Source organism: Populus trichocarpa, chromosome 1 (assembly GCF_000002775.5).
Source record: "Populus trichocarpa isolate Nisqually-1 chromosome 1, P.trichocarpa_v4.1, whole genome shotgun sequence".
Lineage (NCBI taxonomy): Eukaryota > Viridiplantae > Streptophyta > Magnoliopsida > Malpighiales > Salicaceae > Populus > Populus trichocarpa.
Window position 1 is genome coordinate 22,939,114 of NC_037285.2, and position 18,688 is coordinate 22,957,801.

Below are 18,688 nucleotides of genomic sequence, written 5' to 3' on the forward strand. Positions count from 1 at the left end.
CAAAAACTTGATTTTTTTTGGCCAGGGTTGATTTTTCTGCACTATTTATTTTTATTTATTTAAATTAATTTTTAGAAATTTGGTGATTTTCTTTTTAAGATAATTTTTCTGTTTTATTATTACGGGTATTTTTGCAATCTAAATTTCAAATATGGTTAGGAAATAAAAAAGGAAAGTAAAGTAAACTTAGGATTTATCGGAGACAAAAAGGGGTGGGGCCTTCTTTCTTTATTTTTATGGAAAGCTGAAGTCACTCAGTTCTGTTGAAAATAGAGGGAGAGCGTTGTGACACTATCAAATAGAGTGGTGAGTAGGTGACAATCCTCTCTGGTTCTTAGGGTTCCTGCTCTGCTTTTACCCTTCAAAATCTTTCAGGTATTTTTTAGAGCAAAACCCATGTTTCTCAGATGTCCACTGTTCTCATTTTTCTTTGTTTTAAGTGGATTCTTAACAAAGCAAGTGAGGAGTTATTTTTTTCCAGGTGGTCTTGTGGTTGACTCTTCGCAATGTTGCACTGTTTCGTTAAATATTTTGGGTTTCTTTTTTGTTCTGTGGGCGTGAACTTGTTCTTGAGCAGTTTATTGCTATTTTTTTTAAAGCCTAGTTTTCCATTTGTATAGAAAACCCATTTCTCCAGTGTTTGAGTGGGTTTTGGTTTTATTTTTGCAATTTTTTCTATATTTTTGGTTTATTTTTGAAGGGTTTATCTTATCTTCTGTTTCATCTTAAAAGGTTCAATCTTTGCAATGCTGCTCTGTTTCTTCTTTTATTATGTTTTTTTTTTTGTCACTTATTTTTTAATCATATCCGGTTCAAATTTTTCTTTCTTTTTGAGTTTGCTTTCATTCTTCTTTTATAAAGAAAAACACAACTTCTTGTTTTTATTCAAATCTCTTCAGGGTTTTATTTATTTATTATTTTTATGCTTATCTGTTCTATTTCTGTTTGCAGAATTTCATAGATTTGCCGAGTTTCTGTAATTGGAGGTAATATTTTCTCCAATAATGGACATTTATGCTTGTTATGATACATGCATGTAGGTTTTCTTGCATTTTCGATGATTTTTCTGTGTTTTCTCTAGTCATTTTGGTTTATTTTAGTGGTTTTGTGTTTCTTTGTGAAAATACTTCAATGAATTACCTTACTGTAAAGTTTAATTATTTTTTCTTTGTTTGATTTTAAGAAACAGTCTCCTTCTGTTTTAGTAATTTTAATCAAGTAATAAAGGGTTTCAAAGTGCCATTTTGACTTTTATCATATACTGCTAATGTTTTAATAAATATTTTTTTTCCTTATGTTTGTTGTCCGAGTTGGTTCTATTGTGTAACTACAATAATGTTTTAAATTAATTCTTTTCGTTAATTTTTCTTGGTATTTTTTAAAGTCTGAATTTTTCCTAGTATGCTAATCCTGGACTTTGGGGTGTTTTCTTTGGTGCTTGTGAATCTAAGCAGTAGTAATGCTTTAAATGGATGGCATTTTTCTTTCAATGACTTTGAGGGATTCTCCCTGATGTTCTGTAGTGCCATGGTTTCCTGTTTTGTGAGACTTATTAATACGCGCTGTGCTTTGTAATTGCTTTTAATTTTCTCCTTTTTTTTGGTATCGGGTTTATGTATGCTTTTCTGTTCCTATCACCACTAAGTTTTCTTCTTAAAATTTCATTGATAGCTGTCAAGTTGGACACAAGCAATTTCTCTGGAATGTAATAAGATTTGAATGCCCAGATTCTTCTTACACAAGTTTGGTTTGGGAGTCTACAACAATGCCCCTTGCATGATTTGTTCACCAAATTGTTTCCCTCAACTTGGATTCCTGCATCCTTACTTAGTGGTGTTTCCATGACAATGATCATGTTGTCTTAATCTCTTCAGGTTTATTGGTACATAGATTCATTATTCTTGTCATCAAGATTCTGTCTAGTTTCTAATGAAGCTAGCATCCAGTCAAACCAAATTTTAAGTTTCCAGTTCTATCATCCATTTGCTTTTAGTTGTTCTAACCTGCTTTTGTTTTGAACTTGTATCATCTCACTGTTGCATTTCAGCATGTAATGCCTGTTAATGCAATGGTCATTGTTGTGTGATGTCTGCTGGAACTTTGTTCTTGGGTTTGCTTTGTTGTTATGTTCCTATAAATTCAGAAATTGTTGACTAGAAATAACTTCTTGTACAGGCTATGATTCTTGTGCCTGCCCCTTTCCTGTATTGTTGCTGTTGCTGTCGCTGTCAGTCTTATTTTTATTAGTGGTTTCATCTTGTTTTCATTTCAGGATATGGAGTCAGCTGATGAACAAAATGGAAATGGGTCACAGGAAGCCCTCCCACCTCCCCCTCCTGATGTTCCACCAAATGTTGTTCCAGTTAAAGCTGAACCTGAGCCAGTCAAGAAAAAACCTCTGCGGGTTCCAATAGCCAGGCGTGGCCTTGGATCCAAAGGCCAAAAGATGCCTCTATTGACCAATCACTTTAAAGTCAATGTTACTAATACTGAGGGTTACTTCTTTCACTACTGTGTACGGGCCTATATTTCTGTCCTGTGTTTTTTAGATTTCATCTCAATCTTATTCTGCATATATTTCAACTTACCTGATGTTATACAATCAGGTTTCCCTTGCTTATGAAGATGGCCGCCCTGTTGATGGTAAGGGTGTTGGAAGAAAGGTGATTGATAGGGTGCATGAAACTTATGATACCGAGTTTGGAAAGGATTTTGCTTATGACGGTGAAAAGAGCTTGTTCACTGTTGGTCCCCTTCCTCGCAACAAGCTTGAGTTCACGGTTGTGCTTGAGGATGTAGTATCTAACAGGTTTGTATACATTCTTCTTATGTATTCAGGCTGCTGCTGCTGCTTTGTTTAACCTGGCCTGCTCCCTCCATTCTTTTTCTGTCAATTTAGCTCTATCACTTAATCAGTGCTTTCTTGTTTTGTTTACAGAAATAATGGAAATGCAAGCCCTGATGGTCATGGAAGTCCAAATGAGGGTGACCGAAAGAGGTTGCGCCGTCCCTATCACTCCAAGACATTCAAAGTGGAGATCAGTTTTGCTGCAAAAATCCCCATGCAAGCCATTGCAAATGCCTTGCGTGGTCAGGAATCAGAGAATTCCCAAGAAGCCTTTAGAGTGCTGGATATTATATTGCGACAGCATGCCGCCAAGCAGTAAGTGAAACACATTATTGTCATTTTTTCTTTTGATTTTGGTCCTATTTTATCCTTAAAATCTTTGATGCTGGCCTATGCAGGGGCTGCCTCCTTGTGCGCCAATCCTTCTTCCATAATGATCCAAAAAATTTTGTGGATTTGGGAGGCGGTGTTCTTGGCTGCAGAGGTTTCCACTCAAGTTTTAGAACATCTCAGGGAGGCTTGTCTCTTAATATTGGTAAAGAACATACAATTGTTGCTGTCTGAGTTTCTTGCTAAAATCATCTCCTTTTGTTGTTTTTCCTTACTTGTCATGTTACTCTTATCAGATGTGTCTACGACCATGATAATACAGCCAGGTCCTGTGGTAGATTTTCTAATTGCCAACCAAAATGTGAGAGATCCATTTTCACTTGACTGGGCGAAGGTAACCCATGTTTCTGCATGCTTCTTTCTCTGCTTTTCTTCTTTTTTGCACTTCTGAAGTTCTGTTGATTATTTCTGCCAACAGGCGAAACGAATGCTCAAAAATCTGAGGGTTAAGGCAAGTCCTTCCAATCAAGAGTACAAGATAACTGGGTTGAGTGAGAAGACTTGTAAAGAACAAATGTACGCTTTTCTGGTGCTGTTATATTATTAAAATTGTTCTTAGATACACCCTGTATATCCTTGATTTCCCCCTTGTTTCTATAGGTTTCAGTTGAAACAAAAAAATGGAGGGGATGGTGGGATCGAGGCTGTTGAAATAACTGTTTATGATTATTTTGTCAATCACCGCAAAATCGATTTACGATATTCTGGTGATCTGCCATGCATTAATGTTGGGAAGCCAAAGCGCCCTACTTATATTCCTCTTGAGGCGAGTTGATATTTTATTGATCTGTTTGAATGCATAAAGAACAAACTTTTGTTTATCATGCATTAATTTTATATTTCATTTTTCAGCTTTGTTCCCTGGTGTCCCTACAACGCTATACCAAAGCACTGTCCACACTTCAAAGGTCTTCACTGGTGGAGAAATCACGGCAGAAGCCGCAAGAAAGGATGACTGTTTTATCTAGTGTAGGTGTCATCCCTCATCTCATGGCTAGCACGGTTCTTGAATTTTTCACATGTGCTGTCTTTAAACCATTCTTCTTGCAGGCTCTGAAGAGCAGCAAGTATGATGCTGAACCTATGCTACGCTCGTGTGGCATTTCAATCAACCCTAGTTTCACACAAGTGGAAGGCCGTGTTCTGCCTGCTCCGAAGGTATATATATATATTTTTATTTCGATATTTCCAATTTGAAAGGGCAATGAATGTAGAACATGAAAAGACTTCCCCAGCACAGTAGCTTTAATTTTTTTTTTTAAATTGATGTATTCATAGGATATAATCATGATGGTGTTTGTTGCCATAATGTGGTGGAGCTCTATTAAAATATCCTTTTATTGTTTACAGCTGAAAGTTGGCAACGGGGAAGATTTCTTCCCAAGAAATGGACGTTGGAATTTCAATAACAAGGTGATTATTTGCTTTTCCTCCCAATTATGATTCTAAATTCTCTTTCTCACAAGATTACAAAATTCTTCTGAAGAAACTTGTGGAGCCATCTAGGATCGAGAAGTGGGCTGTCGTGAACTTCTCAGCTCGCTGTGATATACGCAACCTTGTACAAAATCTCACAAAATGTGCAGAGATGAAAGGAATTGTAAGTTCCATAATTTTGCATTAATTAATAACCTTCATAATTTTGCACTTCATTGGAAATCGTTTCTTTTTTCTCCGGATATGTAGCCCATAGAAGATCCTTTTGATGTATTTGAGGAGAATCCACAATCAAGACGTGCCCCACCAGTGGTTAGAGTGGAGAAAATGTTTGAGCAAATTCAGTCTAGACTTCCTGGGCAACCAAAGTTCTTACTGTGCTTGCTTCCTGAGAGAAAGAATTCTGATATATATGGTTTGTTATGAGATCAAGTCTTTGATTTGCAATGATGCTCTACTTAGTTCTTCTTGATTAATAGATGTCATTGATTTTCAAGGCCCATGGAAGCGCAAAAATCTTGCTGAATATGGAATTGTCACTCAGTGCATTGCGCCTCAAAGAGTTAACGACCAATATATTACCAATGTTCTCCTGAAGATCAATGCAAAGGTGAGCTAATACATTAATTTGTGTCTTCTCAAGACTTTGTGTGCCCTTGTCTTTCTTCTTGTTTTGATTGCTCTTTTGTTTAATTTTTAGTAACTTTTGAGGTATAACATGTAGTTAGTGTTTGGTAATCTGATGGTGCACCATATCTACTCACTTCCATGCAGCTTGGTGGGTTGAACTCTATGTTGGCTGTGGAACACGCCCCCTCATTACCTCTTGTGTCGAAGGTTCCCACGCTTATCCTTGGGATGGACGTGTCCCATGGCTCTCCTGGGCAGTCTGATGTCCCTTCAATTGCTGCGGTACTGCTTTTTTGCTTTTATTGGTTTCCTGCTGTGAATGAATATCATTTTTGCTGGTCATTGTAATTCTGTAAATTAAACGTATGCTATTAAAAAAACTGCTTCCACAATTTCATTTCAACTCGTTCTCCTGATCTTGGCATTCTTTGTTGGAATCCGTAGGTAGTCAGCTCCAGGCAGTGGCCTTTGATTTCTCGCTATCGGGCATGTGTGCGAACACAATCCCCAAAGCTTGAGATGATTGATTCATTATTTAAGCGAGTGTCTGAGACTGAGGATGAAGGAATAATTAGGTGGGCCTTTCTATTTAGAAGCTGTTTGATTGAAGTATATGGAGTTATGTATTATTTCAATGAGGTCAGAGGGATTTTAGGTGGTTTAACCACCTCAATAGCCTGTTGGAAGTAAAAAGGCTGAGCAATTCTCTAATGTCATTCACGTGAAATTAAAGATATTGAGTAATATATGTATTTCCTTTCCATTACAGGGAGCTTCTGTTAGACTTTTATGTGACTTCAGGAAAAAGGAAACCCGATCAGATCATCATATTTAGGTATACCTTATGCCACTTATCTAAACTTGGCTGTAATGAAGCATATCCGATGTGTTGTCTTTTCCTTTCATTGGTAAAACTAGTACTATTTTATTAGTTTAAGGTAAAATTCTGAGAGGAAAATATCATTGGAGACTGTGCTTTGGGTCTTTTGGTACCTATATATATGTTTTAGAACTTTGTGCATATGTTCTCTCTATGAATTCTATGTCTGACTTGTATTTGTATTTGCAGCTACATATGCTTTGCTTTTGAGCTAACTGGTCATAGTTGACACTCATTCCTATACTCATGTCAGCAAAAGTTAATCTTCATTTGGGAACTGTTGTTCAACAATTTGACATGTATTTGTTTGTTTTGGTGGAGATGAAGATGTGAAGTTGAGGTTGTTTGAATGTCCAAAGTCTTTTTCGAAAATGGCATTTGTTGGGAAATAATGTTTCGTACACATCTTGTCTCATTTGTTGTGTATTTCTTGTTTTTCATTTGCATGATATGCTGCCCGGTGAATTTTATGAGATTTATGGAAGTGTCATTCATTATAATTGTAGCTTTACGCTCCTGCAATGTTTGATTGAATCTTGGATGTAGATTTATTTTTTCATACATGTGAATAGGTCTCATGAAGATGTTTCATGTGGATGTGTTTAAGGTGGATTTTAGGTAGTTTTGTACATGCTTAAACACTCCTAATCAATGTGATTTTTTGTTTTAGAGACGGGGTCAGTGAATCACAATTCAATCAGGTCTTGAATATCGAATTGGATCAGATAATTGAGGTATAATCCATTGCTCTTCTATTTAATTCTATGCTTGACAACCTATATCCTCTGTGGATTGTGATTTATTTTGGGTATAAAAAATCTTGTCATGTTTTTCTTCAGGCGTGCAAGTTTCTTGATGAGAAGTGGTCCCCAACGTTTGTGGTAATTGTAGCTCAGAAAAACCACCACACTAAATTTTTCCAACCTGGATCTCCTGATAATGTACCACCTGGTAAACCTCGAAAATAATTCTGTACTGACTTTGATTTAGGCATAAGCCTAGATATTGACATAACCATGCATGTTTTTTTTTCAGGTACGATCATTGACAACAAAGTCTGCCATCCAAGAAACAATGACTTCTATCTCTGTGCTCATGCTGGGATGATTGTGAGTGTCAACATAAACCATTGGAAATTCTGTTTGAAACTTGCTTGAAATTTTTTGTTGTGCTGTCCTTCGATTTTGAGAGAGACATGTGAGTTTCTCCTTGTTTTCCATGTGCATGTAATTACTGACCTAGTTTGAGGCTGTTAGCAAGCCCTCCCACGTTTCATTGCATAAAATTATCCCTGAATGTTCTTTTTTCTCATGGAATTAATTAACAAAGAAGAAGAGTACCTTCACAATAATGTTTTCATTTTGTTTTCCTTTGTCTTTCAAATCTATCCCCAAATATCTTCTGCTTGTGGCATGGCATCTATCGCCACTGTTGCTGTGTGATATGCTTCAAATTTTCTTTCTATATTTGTTTCTATTTCCAAAACTCATTGGTTTTTGTCTATTTGAGTTGTAATTTAAAAAATTGTATCCGTGAAATGCCAAGCATCGGAAAATTTTTCTTGCAGTGATAGTGGTTATAAAAGTAGGAGAGATTTCAAAAACTCTTGATCATCCTGTGATGTCCTAGAATAGAAACGGTAATATTTGTATCATGGGTTTATTTCTGAGTAGGGAGGTCTTTGAAGAGCAATTCAAATTCAGGGATTCCCCGCCCTCTCTCAATGGGTCATGTATAGGAGTAAAAATTTCCAATACATTTATTTGTTTGAAGGGAGTTCTATTTTAGTTTTTAACTTTAAGTAGTTTGAAAGTTTTGCTCGTGTATTATGAAGTTCTCCTTTTGTTTCTATTTTTTAATTGGAAATTTAGGTTGCATACTTACGAGGCAATTCTTTTGACTGAATCATTGATGCTTTTCTATATTCAACTGTTTTCCATGCGTATGCCTGCAGTACTTATTGTTAATTGTTAATGCGTGTTTAAGTTCTGCTATTCTGGTCATCTTTTGTTGTTCAGGGGACTACAAGGCCTACTCACTACCATGTTTTGTTAGACGAGGTTGGTTTTTCAGCAGATGATCTGCAGGAACTTGTGCATTCCCTCTCATATGTGTAAGTAGAACTTTTAACTCTACTCTGGTTTAATGATATGATTTGACCTTTAGCAACTATTACCATACTTATCTTGTTTGTAATTGACACTGCAGATACCAAAGAAGCACGACTGCCATCTCTGTAGGTAAAACATACTTCTATCTTGGTGTGATGTATGGTAGGATCTGATGTTGGCTTGAGCAGATGTCCCCCTTGTAGCATTATTAGTTTGAACGAAGGCAACATTTGGCTTTGTGGTTTGTGTGCTTTTTTAATTGATTTTTGAAGTGCTTTGCATCAAATTGATGCCTTTTTAGGTGTTTTTTTACGAGGAAGTCAAAATCATGCCTTTCAGATGAAAAGTATTTTCTGTTTGCTGAGTGCTGATCTTAAATTTTTTGAATGGTGTTCATTTAAGTACGTGCTACCCTTTGGAGGTTGTTATTGGATCCAACATTGTTGCATTTAGTAGACTTGTACTGAGATTCAACAACCACTTAAGTTTGATCAGTAAGGGACACTTTTATAGTTTATCCAAATCTAATTGTTCTGTTATTTTGCAGTTGCACCAATCTGCTATGCCCACCTGGCAGCTACTCAAATGGGCCAGTTTATGAAGTTTGAAGATACTTCTGAGACTTCCTCAAGCCATGGTGGGGTGACCTCTGCAGGAGCTGTTCCTGTCCCACAGTTGCCGAGGTTGCAGGAGAAAGTTTGCAATTCCATGTTCTTTTGTTGAGCATGCTAGCCTTTTTACTCTCTATGTAAATAAAACTAGATAGACAGCAGGTGTTTGGGGTTTCTGAATTTGGTGCAGCCTTGCTGTGGTGGAGTTTAGTTGAACACCATGTGCTGGATCCAAGTCAGCAAATATGTGGTACTACACCTAGGCATGGTGATGCCATTTGACACGTTTTGGAATCTTGGATGCAGCCTCTAGGTATGGTCACTTGCTGATGGCTTGTCACAGCTTTGCATTTTGTTCAGTTCATGTTTCTGTACACAACGTCAGCAAGCAAAATCCGGTGCATGCACCATCCTGGGTTATATGGTATTTTGTAAGTGGATGATTTTGCTTTATGCATGCTTGAAATTTGTAATCTGAATGCTCCAGGAACGTCGTTTTCTCAAGTGACTGCTGGACTAGTCTTTACTTTTCACCGACACACTCTTGATTTGCAGAATTCAGAACGAAATTGCAAAAATCTTGTTCTGGTATCGAGTTATGAAAGTTTGAGGACGCATCCGAGGCGTCCTGAAGGCCACCATATACATACGTCATTTAGACACCCTAATTCTCTTCCACTCATCCCTTGCCCAATCTACCAAATTTAAGAAGTCAGGGGGGAGGACAGTGCCATATAATTTCAAGAGGACACTTAACTCAGACATCACATTTTATTCTCAAAGACTCACAGCTAGGATCTCCCAAGCCCTCTATTTCTTAAACTAGCACCAAAACCTACTGAACAAATCATCTTTAACAGGTAGAGGGAGGAGCTAGCCCATCACAGCATAGGAGGTGAACAGAGCAAGAAGCATGGCGAGGCCATGGCTAGCACTCTTCGACGGACAAACATTTCTGACGACTAATGGCGCAGGATCAGGTGGAGGATATTGAGCATGGACTGCAACTTTCATCCCTTTAAAGCAGTACCCACGACCACTAAGAAAGTAATATGGTCTTGCCTCTGTGAGATTGAACACATCCCGGCCACCTCTTGTAATGTTTGCTATGCAGTTTTTGTCATTGCAGTTGTTGTAGTTAATCTTGTTCACCTCCAGAACACTGTAGCGGGTTTTGTCGAATCCAAAGTCTTCAGAAAGCAGAAATCCAAGTAATTATGAAACATTGAAGAACATTAAGGGCTCGAAAGAAAATTGAAACTCAGGGAAACCACTTACAAAGCCAGTCTCCTACGTAGAATTCTTCATGCATAGCCCAAGCAGTGAAGTTCATATTCGGTGCCCATGTGTATTTTCCTCCCCCAACTCTATGGAGAACTGGCTCTCTGCATTCTGCAGTGCTCCCTAATATGTTCACCACAGTAATCAACCACAAAAGCATTTTCTTCAGACTAAAAACCTCCATTTTCGCCAATCTTTTTTCATTCTCACGAGTGCTGGAGCTTCGCGGAAGAGTTAAATGGTACCAGAACATGCAAATCTTGAAGCAGGTACCGGTTGGCAACAATCCATTTAGCATGAACAGGTTGTGATACAAGTAGCTTCATCACCAATATTTCATGGGCCAAAGTATTTTTCTTGAAACAGCAGTATTAATTAACAGGATTAAACTTCCTTGGCAGTTCCTTCTAATCCAATAATCACAAGTTCTAATGGCAGCTACTCATCAAAAGGATAAATTGTGACAATTCACTGTTGATTTTGCTTTTTATCAATGGAGAAAATTCAAAACAAAGAAGTTTTCATATGCCCTGAAGCTTAAAACAATGGCCACCATCAGGCACCAAAAACAAACACAAGCCATAACAATTCCTTTGTGGACAACCTTATACAACATAAAAATAATGTATATCAGCTCCTGGGGAGTTAAAGGATTGCCCAGGCCAAGAGAACATTAGCAAGCACAGCCATTAAGGTAACGACATGGCCACCAAATCTTGATGGAGAACCATTTTTGATACTTTTAACACCAGTTAATTGAGATGGGGAAGGGGCAGGCTGAGGATTTTCAACATTGACAGCAACTTTCATTCCTCCAAAGCAACTGCCACCACCATTAATGAAATAATATGTCTTGGCCTCATTCACTTGGAATACATCTCGACCTCCCCTTGTGATATTCTTTATGAAGCCCACGTCGTGGCAACCTTCATAGCCTGTCTTGTTCACCTCAAGAACATTATAAAGTTTCTTGTCGAATCCAAAATCTTAGAAAGAAAAAGAGAAAAATGTAAGAAGAAAATTAATATACACTAACACACACAAAATATTGAAATTAAATATGTAATTATATCATCAAAATCTTCATTAAGCATACAGTGCATCATTAGCATTTATACAAATGAAATTCTTAACATAACAACGGTTATAGATTAACCTAAAAAAGGAGCAATGGTTATGGATCTTTTCAATTTAAAGAAGAACCCTAGAAGTTGCATGCTAGTTTTTGATCTAAGAATTTGATTTACGTATCCCGATTGAAGGATAGGATAAAAATAAAAATAAAAATCAAGAAAGAACATCTACACGCAAATACACGGAAGGGTTTAGCAAAGCATGATAGTAGAAGAAAATAAAAAATGAAACTTACAGAGCCAGTCTCCCACATAGATGTTTTGACGTGCAGACCATTCAGAGAAGTTAACGTTAGATCTCCATGTTTCTTTCCCTCCTCCTACATAAACAAGTGAAGCATTCACCATACGCACTGTGACAACCATCGTCATCAGCACTACTAACATTTTCCTTAAACTTTCCATTTCCTTGCTTTGTTTTTATTTTTCTGTTTTAGGGTTTTGCAACTATGAAGTTGTAGATGACCTATTGTATCCCATGGATGTGTGTGTACGTGCATGTATCTATTTATGGAGAAATTAATTTGAAGAGGTAATTTGGGCAGAAATGTAGCACTAAAACAAAAGGAAAGTGACAAAAACTAAGGGAATTAAATCTTTGGGACGAGCTAATTAACCATTCGGGTCAAAGGAATCGTGAAAAATATTGATGATTAATGCTGTATCTTTATGGGTTTCCTAAGAAAATATTGATCACCATGACAGAGGTTTGAATCAATTAGTGGTGGTTTGATGCTAAGTTTTCTCTAAGCTACCATCTTGCTTGGCTAACTAATATTTATGGAATATTATTTCATTAAATCACATCAATTAATTAAGTTTTGACTCATGATTTAGATTCACCTATATATTTAGGCACAAAGATCGAAGATTTTCAATTTGATCCTTGATATGAATCTAGAATATTACCCGAGATAGATTAATATAGGCACACTAGTAGAGAAGAGGGATGTTAATTAGAATTGACATGGTCAAAGCACACAAGTGCAAGGACAAACAGAGAGTGGGCTACAAGGCCTCCCAAGAAAACCATAACCATGCATCACAAGAAGCTTTCTTGTTTTTTTTTTTTTTAAAAAGAAGCGTTCTTGTTTGAAGGGAATGGTCTAACAAATAAGAGGCTCAAACGCGAAAGAATATTTGTGAGAGGTGGGATAAGATTTCTTAGGATTAGTTACGGCTCAAATTCTATCTCACACAAATTTGCAGATATCACCCTTTCCATCCCTGCTGTCCATCAGCCAGAATTTTGCTTATATATGTTTCAACTGACATTCAAGGGGAGAAGCTTCGTGGGACATGGCACCCCACAAGTTTTGAAGATTTTCAATTTGATTATTGCGTCTGTGAATTTTTCATAATAGTTAAGCATTTGATCCTTCAAAAACATCACATTTTCTTCTTGATCATTTTTAAGTTTACTCCTTTTAAATCTCATCCTAATACCTGATACCCCTTTCAAGAAATCCCAGTTCCACCCTTGTTGACAGTCATGCATAAATGCCTGTGCAGGGCTTATTTGATTCACATCGAAGGATGTGAATCCGAGCTCCTCATCGTAAAGAAAGAAGGAAAGAAAAACAAAGAGAAACCAACTATACATGTTTATGTCAAAACAGATCAGAGATCATACAGAGCTTCATGTAATCGTGCGATTTATTTGAACCAGATCAACTCCTATTTCCAACTGTACAAATGATGTACTGGAAGCAACTCAGATTAAATTGGACAACAGGTCAGAAATTGCTACATATAGCTAAGAATCCTGTCAGCCATGGTAAAACAAAGCTCGTCAATGTGAAGTTTCACTTCGTTAGAGAAGCCGAATAGCCAAGGCAGTCAGTCCAGTCCACTGCGAGTCAGAAAAACAGCTAGCTGACATCTTCACCAAGGCACAATCCCAAAGGCAGATTTGAAGTTATTAGAGCAACTACTTAAAACTTGTTGCTAGGTATGCTCATCAGGCATATATATCATGTAATCTCTTGTCGATCAGCACATGTATGCGTTGTATGATTTTAAACTTATATCTTTCAGTAGAATATGGTAGGATAGGAAAGAAAGCTACTGAATGGAATTGTTATAATAATACATGTAAACAAAGCTGGCATGAAAATTAACTTGATTTAATGCGAGACCTTTAGAGGCTCATAGCCGATCAGTTTCTAGCTTACATGTTACACACGAAAGGGAGAATTGCCTACAATAAGGTCTTGATGGGTTGGTAAAGTTAAAGGGCAAACAGCAAGAGAGCCTGGTGTTAGACCCAACAGAACAGTAACAACCACAAGTAATTTAATAGACAAGATTAGCAACATGACAATAAGATGAGCATCGAATTCTCCTTATACTTCATGTTTTAACTGGCATTTTGCTGCTTCAAGTAATAGACTTGCTTGTCCATGCATATCATTATCAGGGCATCGCACCATCATTGCAGGCAAGGTGAGAACTAGCAAAAGAAACATCCAGAAATAGTGGATAGGTTGCTCGGGGAAGAATAACACAGCTTCGAGGACTTCCGAGCTGAGATGGTAGATGGAGATCCAGCACAGAAAATCCATAGTTATTCTTGCTGGATATGCATATTCTCAGTCAATGTTAGAGTTTGATATATAACTCATACAACCTTGTTGTGGCACATGCCTCCTCGAATAAAAACAAAAACTAATCCATTCTCTCGAATAATTGGAATAAAACACTCAAATTAACAAACTCTATTCCATTCTTCCATGGAAAGGAATGTTACACTGATAATAATTATAATTAATAATATTACCATCTAGAAAACTAGGCACCAAAATCTTGATAATAACTGGAATCTCCATAGCCATCTCAACTAACACAACTAATTAATTAATACTCTGTACCCATCCATAAGAGGCATTAATTTATGTCGATCGGTTCTGTCGACAAGTCCTTATCATCCGTGAGATTAATGATGCATTTGTACACTAAGAACACAAATACGATGAACACGAGCATAGCTACTACGGCCGCAATATAAAGCACAACGCCTCCCATCCTTCAATCTGCTTGCAAACTACTAAAAAACAAGAGACAGAGAGTTAGTTAGCTGAGCAGGTGATCGAGAGAGAGGAAATAATTCTGAATTGAAGAAAAACTTTTTTTTTCCTGGATGAAAATTAAATATTTAAAGAACCATAGGCCATAGTGATCAAATTGGGCATGCAAAAGAGATACTGATCCTGGATTGCATGTATTCAAGCTTTGCTAGATATTAAAAACAGGAGAGAAGAGCTGAGCCAAAATTATTACCAATGCAGTGGAGAAATCGACTTGATCAACGTAAAAAGTTTGCAAAAGAGTGTAACCCTTAATGCTATATTTATACTTAACCATAACCCACAGGCCTGCTGGTACCATATATATGAAATAGGTTAAAGAGTAATAAATGCAAGTAAACAGGAAAATTTTACTACGTATTATAAATGTATTAATTTTTTTTTCTTAAAAGAGAAAACCACCTCTTCCTGTATAAAAAGGTGGGATTTCCTGTTCTATTCAAATTCTAAGTAAAACTCCCTATTCTACTATATATGTATATGCATGGGCCTCCTGGAGAAATCTTTCCTATATATATATATTGTGGTGAGATTTCGTATATATTATTCATTAATTCTAGTACTTTTTCCTATAAAGAAGTACCGGCCCGGCCTATACATGGATTATGGTTAAGTATAGATATAGCATTGATCGAGGGTCACAATTTTTGGTAAGCTTTTCACGCTGATCAAGTCGATTTCTCTGCTGCATTGTTTAAGGGTAGGTTTTGTCAACTGTCTGCTAATAATTTTGGCTTAGCCCTTAAGGGTAGCTTCTCTCCTATTTTTAATATTTAGCACAACATGAATGTATGCAATCCAGGATTAATCTCTCTTTTGCATACCTATTTTTTGTTTTTGGTAGGCTGCAAGTAGAAGATTGAAGGATGGGAGGCATGGTACCTTATGTTTCAGCTGGAGTGGCTGTCTTCGTACGTGTTTATCATATTAGTTGTGTTCTTTGTGTACAAATGCATCATTAATCTCAAGGATAATTGAGGGCCTGTCGACATAACTTGCGTGGCAACATGAGATGACTATCGTGTCAATACACTCAGCCAAAAATCCAGAATCCAAGAGAGTTTTTCTTTTTGAAAAAGAACTGTAGTACCCGGCCCCTGCACTCCCCACAAATCTACCTATACATAAAAGGTTTTGCTATACAAGGATTCTAACTCATTCTCTTAAAATCAACATCTATTTATGATAAAATAATCTTGATAGCTAATATTAAGAGTCCTAAATTGTATACATTCGTAAGATTATATATGGTAACACCCCCTTTCAAATTGATACTGGTAAGTTAACCAGAAATTGATGCCGTTGTTGAGTCATAATTTTAGTGAAGACATCAGCTCAGTATGTGAGGAAGAGATATCACCTGATTTTCCAAGGTATTGTCATGGATAAAATAACAATCAACCTTAATATGTTTGGTATGTTAATGAAAAATAAAATTGGTGGCAATCTGAATAGCACTAGTGTTATCAGCATGAAGTGGGGTAGAGGTGATCTGAGGAAACCCAAGCTCCTCGAGAAGACCGCGCAGCCATACAATTTCAGAACAAGCAGACATATCATGATACTTGGCCTCAATGGAGGATTTAAAAACATGATCTTGTTTCTTACATTTCCAAGAAATTAAAGCATCACCTAAAAACATACACTAACCCGTAGTAGATTGACGTGTATCTGGACACCCAGCTCAATCAACATCACTATAGGTAACAAGTTGAAGAGAGGAGTCAGTAGGAAAGAACAACCCACGATTAGGTGAACCTCGAAGATAGCAGATGATGCGTCGAACTGCAGCAAGATGAAGATGCCGAGGAGAAGACATAAACTAACTGACCTGATGAACAACATATGATATATAAGGTCTAGTAGTGGTCAAGTAGATAAGACTTCCAACCAAGCTTCTATAGAGAGTAGGATCATGTAGCAGGTCCCCTTCATGATCTTTCATGTATTTGACATTTACTTCCATAGGAGTATCAACAGAAGAAGTGTCCTCCAAACCAACCAAAGTGATAAGATCTTGAATATACTTATACTGGTTCACGAAAATATCATTGGGTCGATGATGAACTTCTAATCCTAAGAAGTATGTGAGCTGGCCAAGTTCTCTCATATGAAAAGTTACATGTAATTGCCGTTGAAGTTCAGTAATCAAACCACAGTTAGTGCCAGCAATTATAATGTCATCCATATAAACCAAGAGAAGGACTATGCCTAATGCAGATGTGTGGAAGAAAAGAGAAGGATTATACTGACTTTATGTAAAACTAAAAGAAAAAAATGTACTGCGAAACTTCTTAAATCAAGCCTGGGGCACCTGCTTAAACGCCTTAGCTTACAAACATTATGAGGAGAAGAAGTAGTCATACTAGAGGGGAGCTTCATATAAATCTCTTCTTGGAGATCACCATGAAGAAAAAGCGTTCTTCACATCTATTTGATGTAGTTGCCATGACTGTGAAGCGACAATAGCTAAGATGGTTCGAACCGTGGTCATTTTGGTGACAAGAGAAAATGTCTACCCATAGTCAACCCCATATTACTGCTTGTTACCCAAAGCTATGAGGCGAGCTTTGTACCATTCTAAAGACCCATCAGAATGAAGTTTTACAGAGAAGATCCATTTACTCCCAATAGGTTTGACTGTAGGAGGACAAGAGACAATATCCCAAGTGTGATTCTCCTTAAGAGCCTGAAGTTCTGCTTGAATTGCATTTTGCCAACACTTATATTTCATGGTTTGTTTGTAGCAAGAGGGAATGGAAATAATGGATAAAGTAGTGACAAGAGAGATATGAGAGAAGAATCCATACCAATTAGAGGGTCAGGAAGGACGAGTAGACCGACGAAGAGTGGTGGAAGTAGGAGCAGGATCAGACACTAGGTCAAGATTGGAAGGGGGCACAAGGGAAATGGAATCAGACTCATGTTGACGGCGTCTTTCATACACAAAACCAGGTTTGAACCTTTCCATAATTGTTAGGGAATAAAAAAAACTAGGCAGAAGAGGTAAAGATGCAGATGGCAATTCAACATAAGATGGAAAGAAATATTGATTTTCAAAGAAAATCACATTCCTAAAAACCTATATACGACAAATATGAGGATCATAACAAACATAACCAAGAAAAACACACTTAACAGACCAGGCAATAAGTTTATGTCATTCATGAGTAGGGAGATGCACAAAACAAACACAACCAAATGTATGAAGATTAAAATATAAAGGAGAATGACCAAATAACTTAAAAAAAGGGGAAACATTATTTAACATAGCAGAAGGTAAGCTATTGATAAATGAACTGAAATAGAAAATGCTTTACACCAAAAACGGGGAGGAACAAATGATTCAATTAGTAAAAGAGTTCTTACTACATCAAGAAGATGATGATTTTTCTTCTCAGATACACCGTTTTGCTGTGGTGTTGAAGGACAAGAGCGCTAAAAGATGATCCTTTTGCTTTGAAGAAAGTCTTGAAACTCATTAGACATATATTCGCCGTCAGAATCAGAGCGCAAGACCTTGATGTTGGTAGAGAATTGAGTTTCAAGAAGTGTAAGGAATCGCTTAGGAACTAAAAAAACTTCAACCTTAGCCTAGAGGAAGTAAACCCAAGTAAAACGACTAAAGTCATTAATGAAAGTAACAAGGTATTTGTAATGAGTATGAGAAAAAACAGGTGCAATCCCCCAAATATCACTATGAATAATATCAAAACATTTGGAAGCACAAGATGTATGGTGAGGGAAAGGTAGAACTTTACTTTTGCCAAGTTTGCATGATGTACAATCAAAAGAAAGATCAAGAAAAGAACATGCTTTATTTCCCAATAATCCAGAATTAATCAATGTGCATCAGAGTTTGGATGACCTAGATATTTATGCCACCTTTTATTTCCAGAATCAATAAAATTACATGCAAAGAAAAGTAAAGGAAAACTAGGAATATTGGAGGAAGGAGAAACATGAAGAGAAAAAAGTTGTCCCACTTTAGACCCCTTTGCAATCATCTTCCCTGACCCTTGATCCTGTACAACACAACTAGATTGGGAGAAATGGACATCACAATTATTATCAACCAATTAACCAATAGAAATAAGATTTGTGGAGAGGTCAGGAGACACAAAAACATCAGTTAAGGAAGGAGAAAGATCACCAACAACATTAATTTTCAGATTTCCATCATAATTTTTAACATTGGAAAGAGGAACAACAGTATTGGTCATATGGTTAGAGGCACCGGAGTCCAAATACCATGGCTTAGAAGGAAATTTATGATTACCT

The 18,688-nt window shown here is 37.0% G+C and overlaps 3 protein-coding genes across 5 annotated transcripts; 1 reads left to right on the forward strand and 2 right to left on the reverse strand.

Moving 5' to 3' along the window:
* Nucleotides 1–222: 222 nt before the first annotated feature.
* LOC18094926 (protein argonaute 4) lies at nt 223–9,411 on the forward strand. Of its 3 annotated transcripts, none has more exons than XM_006369328.3 (24): nt 236–375; nt 952–986; nt 2,273–2,515; nt 2,607–2,809; nt 2,939–3,163; nt 3,247–3,383; nt 3,475–3,572; nt 3,657–3,754; nt 3,839–4,004; nt 4,091–4,207; nt 4,289–4,396; nt 4,589–4,651; nt 4,725–4,838; nt 4,925–5,090; nt 5,173–5,285; nt 5,450–5,587; nt 5,750–5,880; nt 6,075–6,140; nt 6,856–6,919; nt 7,025–7,136; nt 7,221–7,294; nt 8,204–8,298; nt 8,394–8,425; nt 8,844–9,411. In XM_006369328.3, exons 3-24 carry the CDS (start codon nt 2,276–2,278, stop codon nt 9,017–9,019), a joined length of 2,736 nt encoding a protein of 911 aa, XP_006369390.1. In that variant the 5' UTR covers nt 236–375; nt 952–986; nt 2,273–2,275; the 3' UTR covers nt 9,020–9,411. The 3 variants fall into 3 exon arrangements, with proteins under 3 accessions (XP_024444426.1, XP_006369390.1, XP_052312657.1); XM_052456697.1 differs by lacking the exon at nt 236–375 and adding an exon at nt 480–732; XM_024588658.2 differs by lacking the exon at nt 952–986 and having other exon boundaries at nt 223–375.
* A 369-nt stretch (nt 9,412–9,780) lies between these two features.
* Nucleotides 9,781–10,372, reverse strand: LOC7467965 (lamin-like protein). The gene is made up of 2 exons (XM_002299748.1): nt 10,186–10,372; nt 9,781–10,097 (listed from the first exon to the last, which is right to left on the reverse strand). Exons 1-2 carry the CDS (start codon nt 10,370–10,372, stop codon nt 9,781–9,783), a joined length of 504 nt encoding a protein of 167 aa, XP_002299784.1.
* Nucleotides 10,373–10,646: 274 nt separating this feature from the next.
* LOC18094927 (lamin-like protein) lies at nt 10,647–11,818 on the reverse strand. The gene is made up of 2 exons (XM_006369329.3): nt 11,558–11,818; nt 10,647–11,174 (listed from the first exon to the last, which is right to left on the reverse strand). Exons 1-2 carry the CDS (start codon nt 11,724–11,726, stop codon nt 10,834–10,836), a joined length of 510 nt encoding a protein of 169 aa, XP_006369391.1. The 5' UTR covers nt 11,727–11,818; the 3' UTR covers nt 10,647–10,833.
* Nucleotides 11,819–18,688: the final 6,870 nt, after the last annotated feature.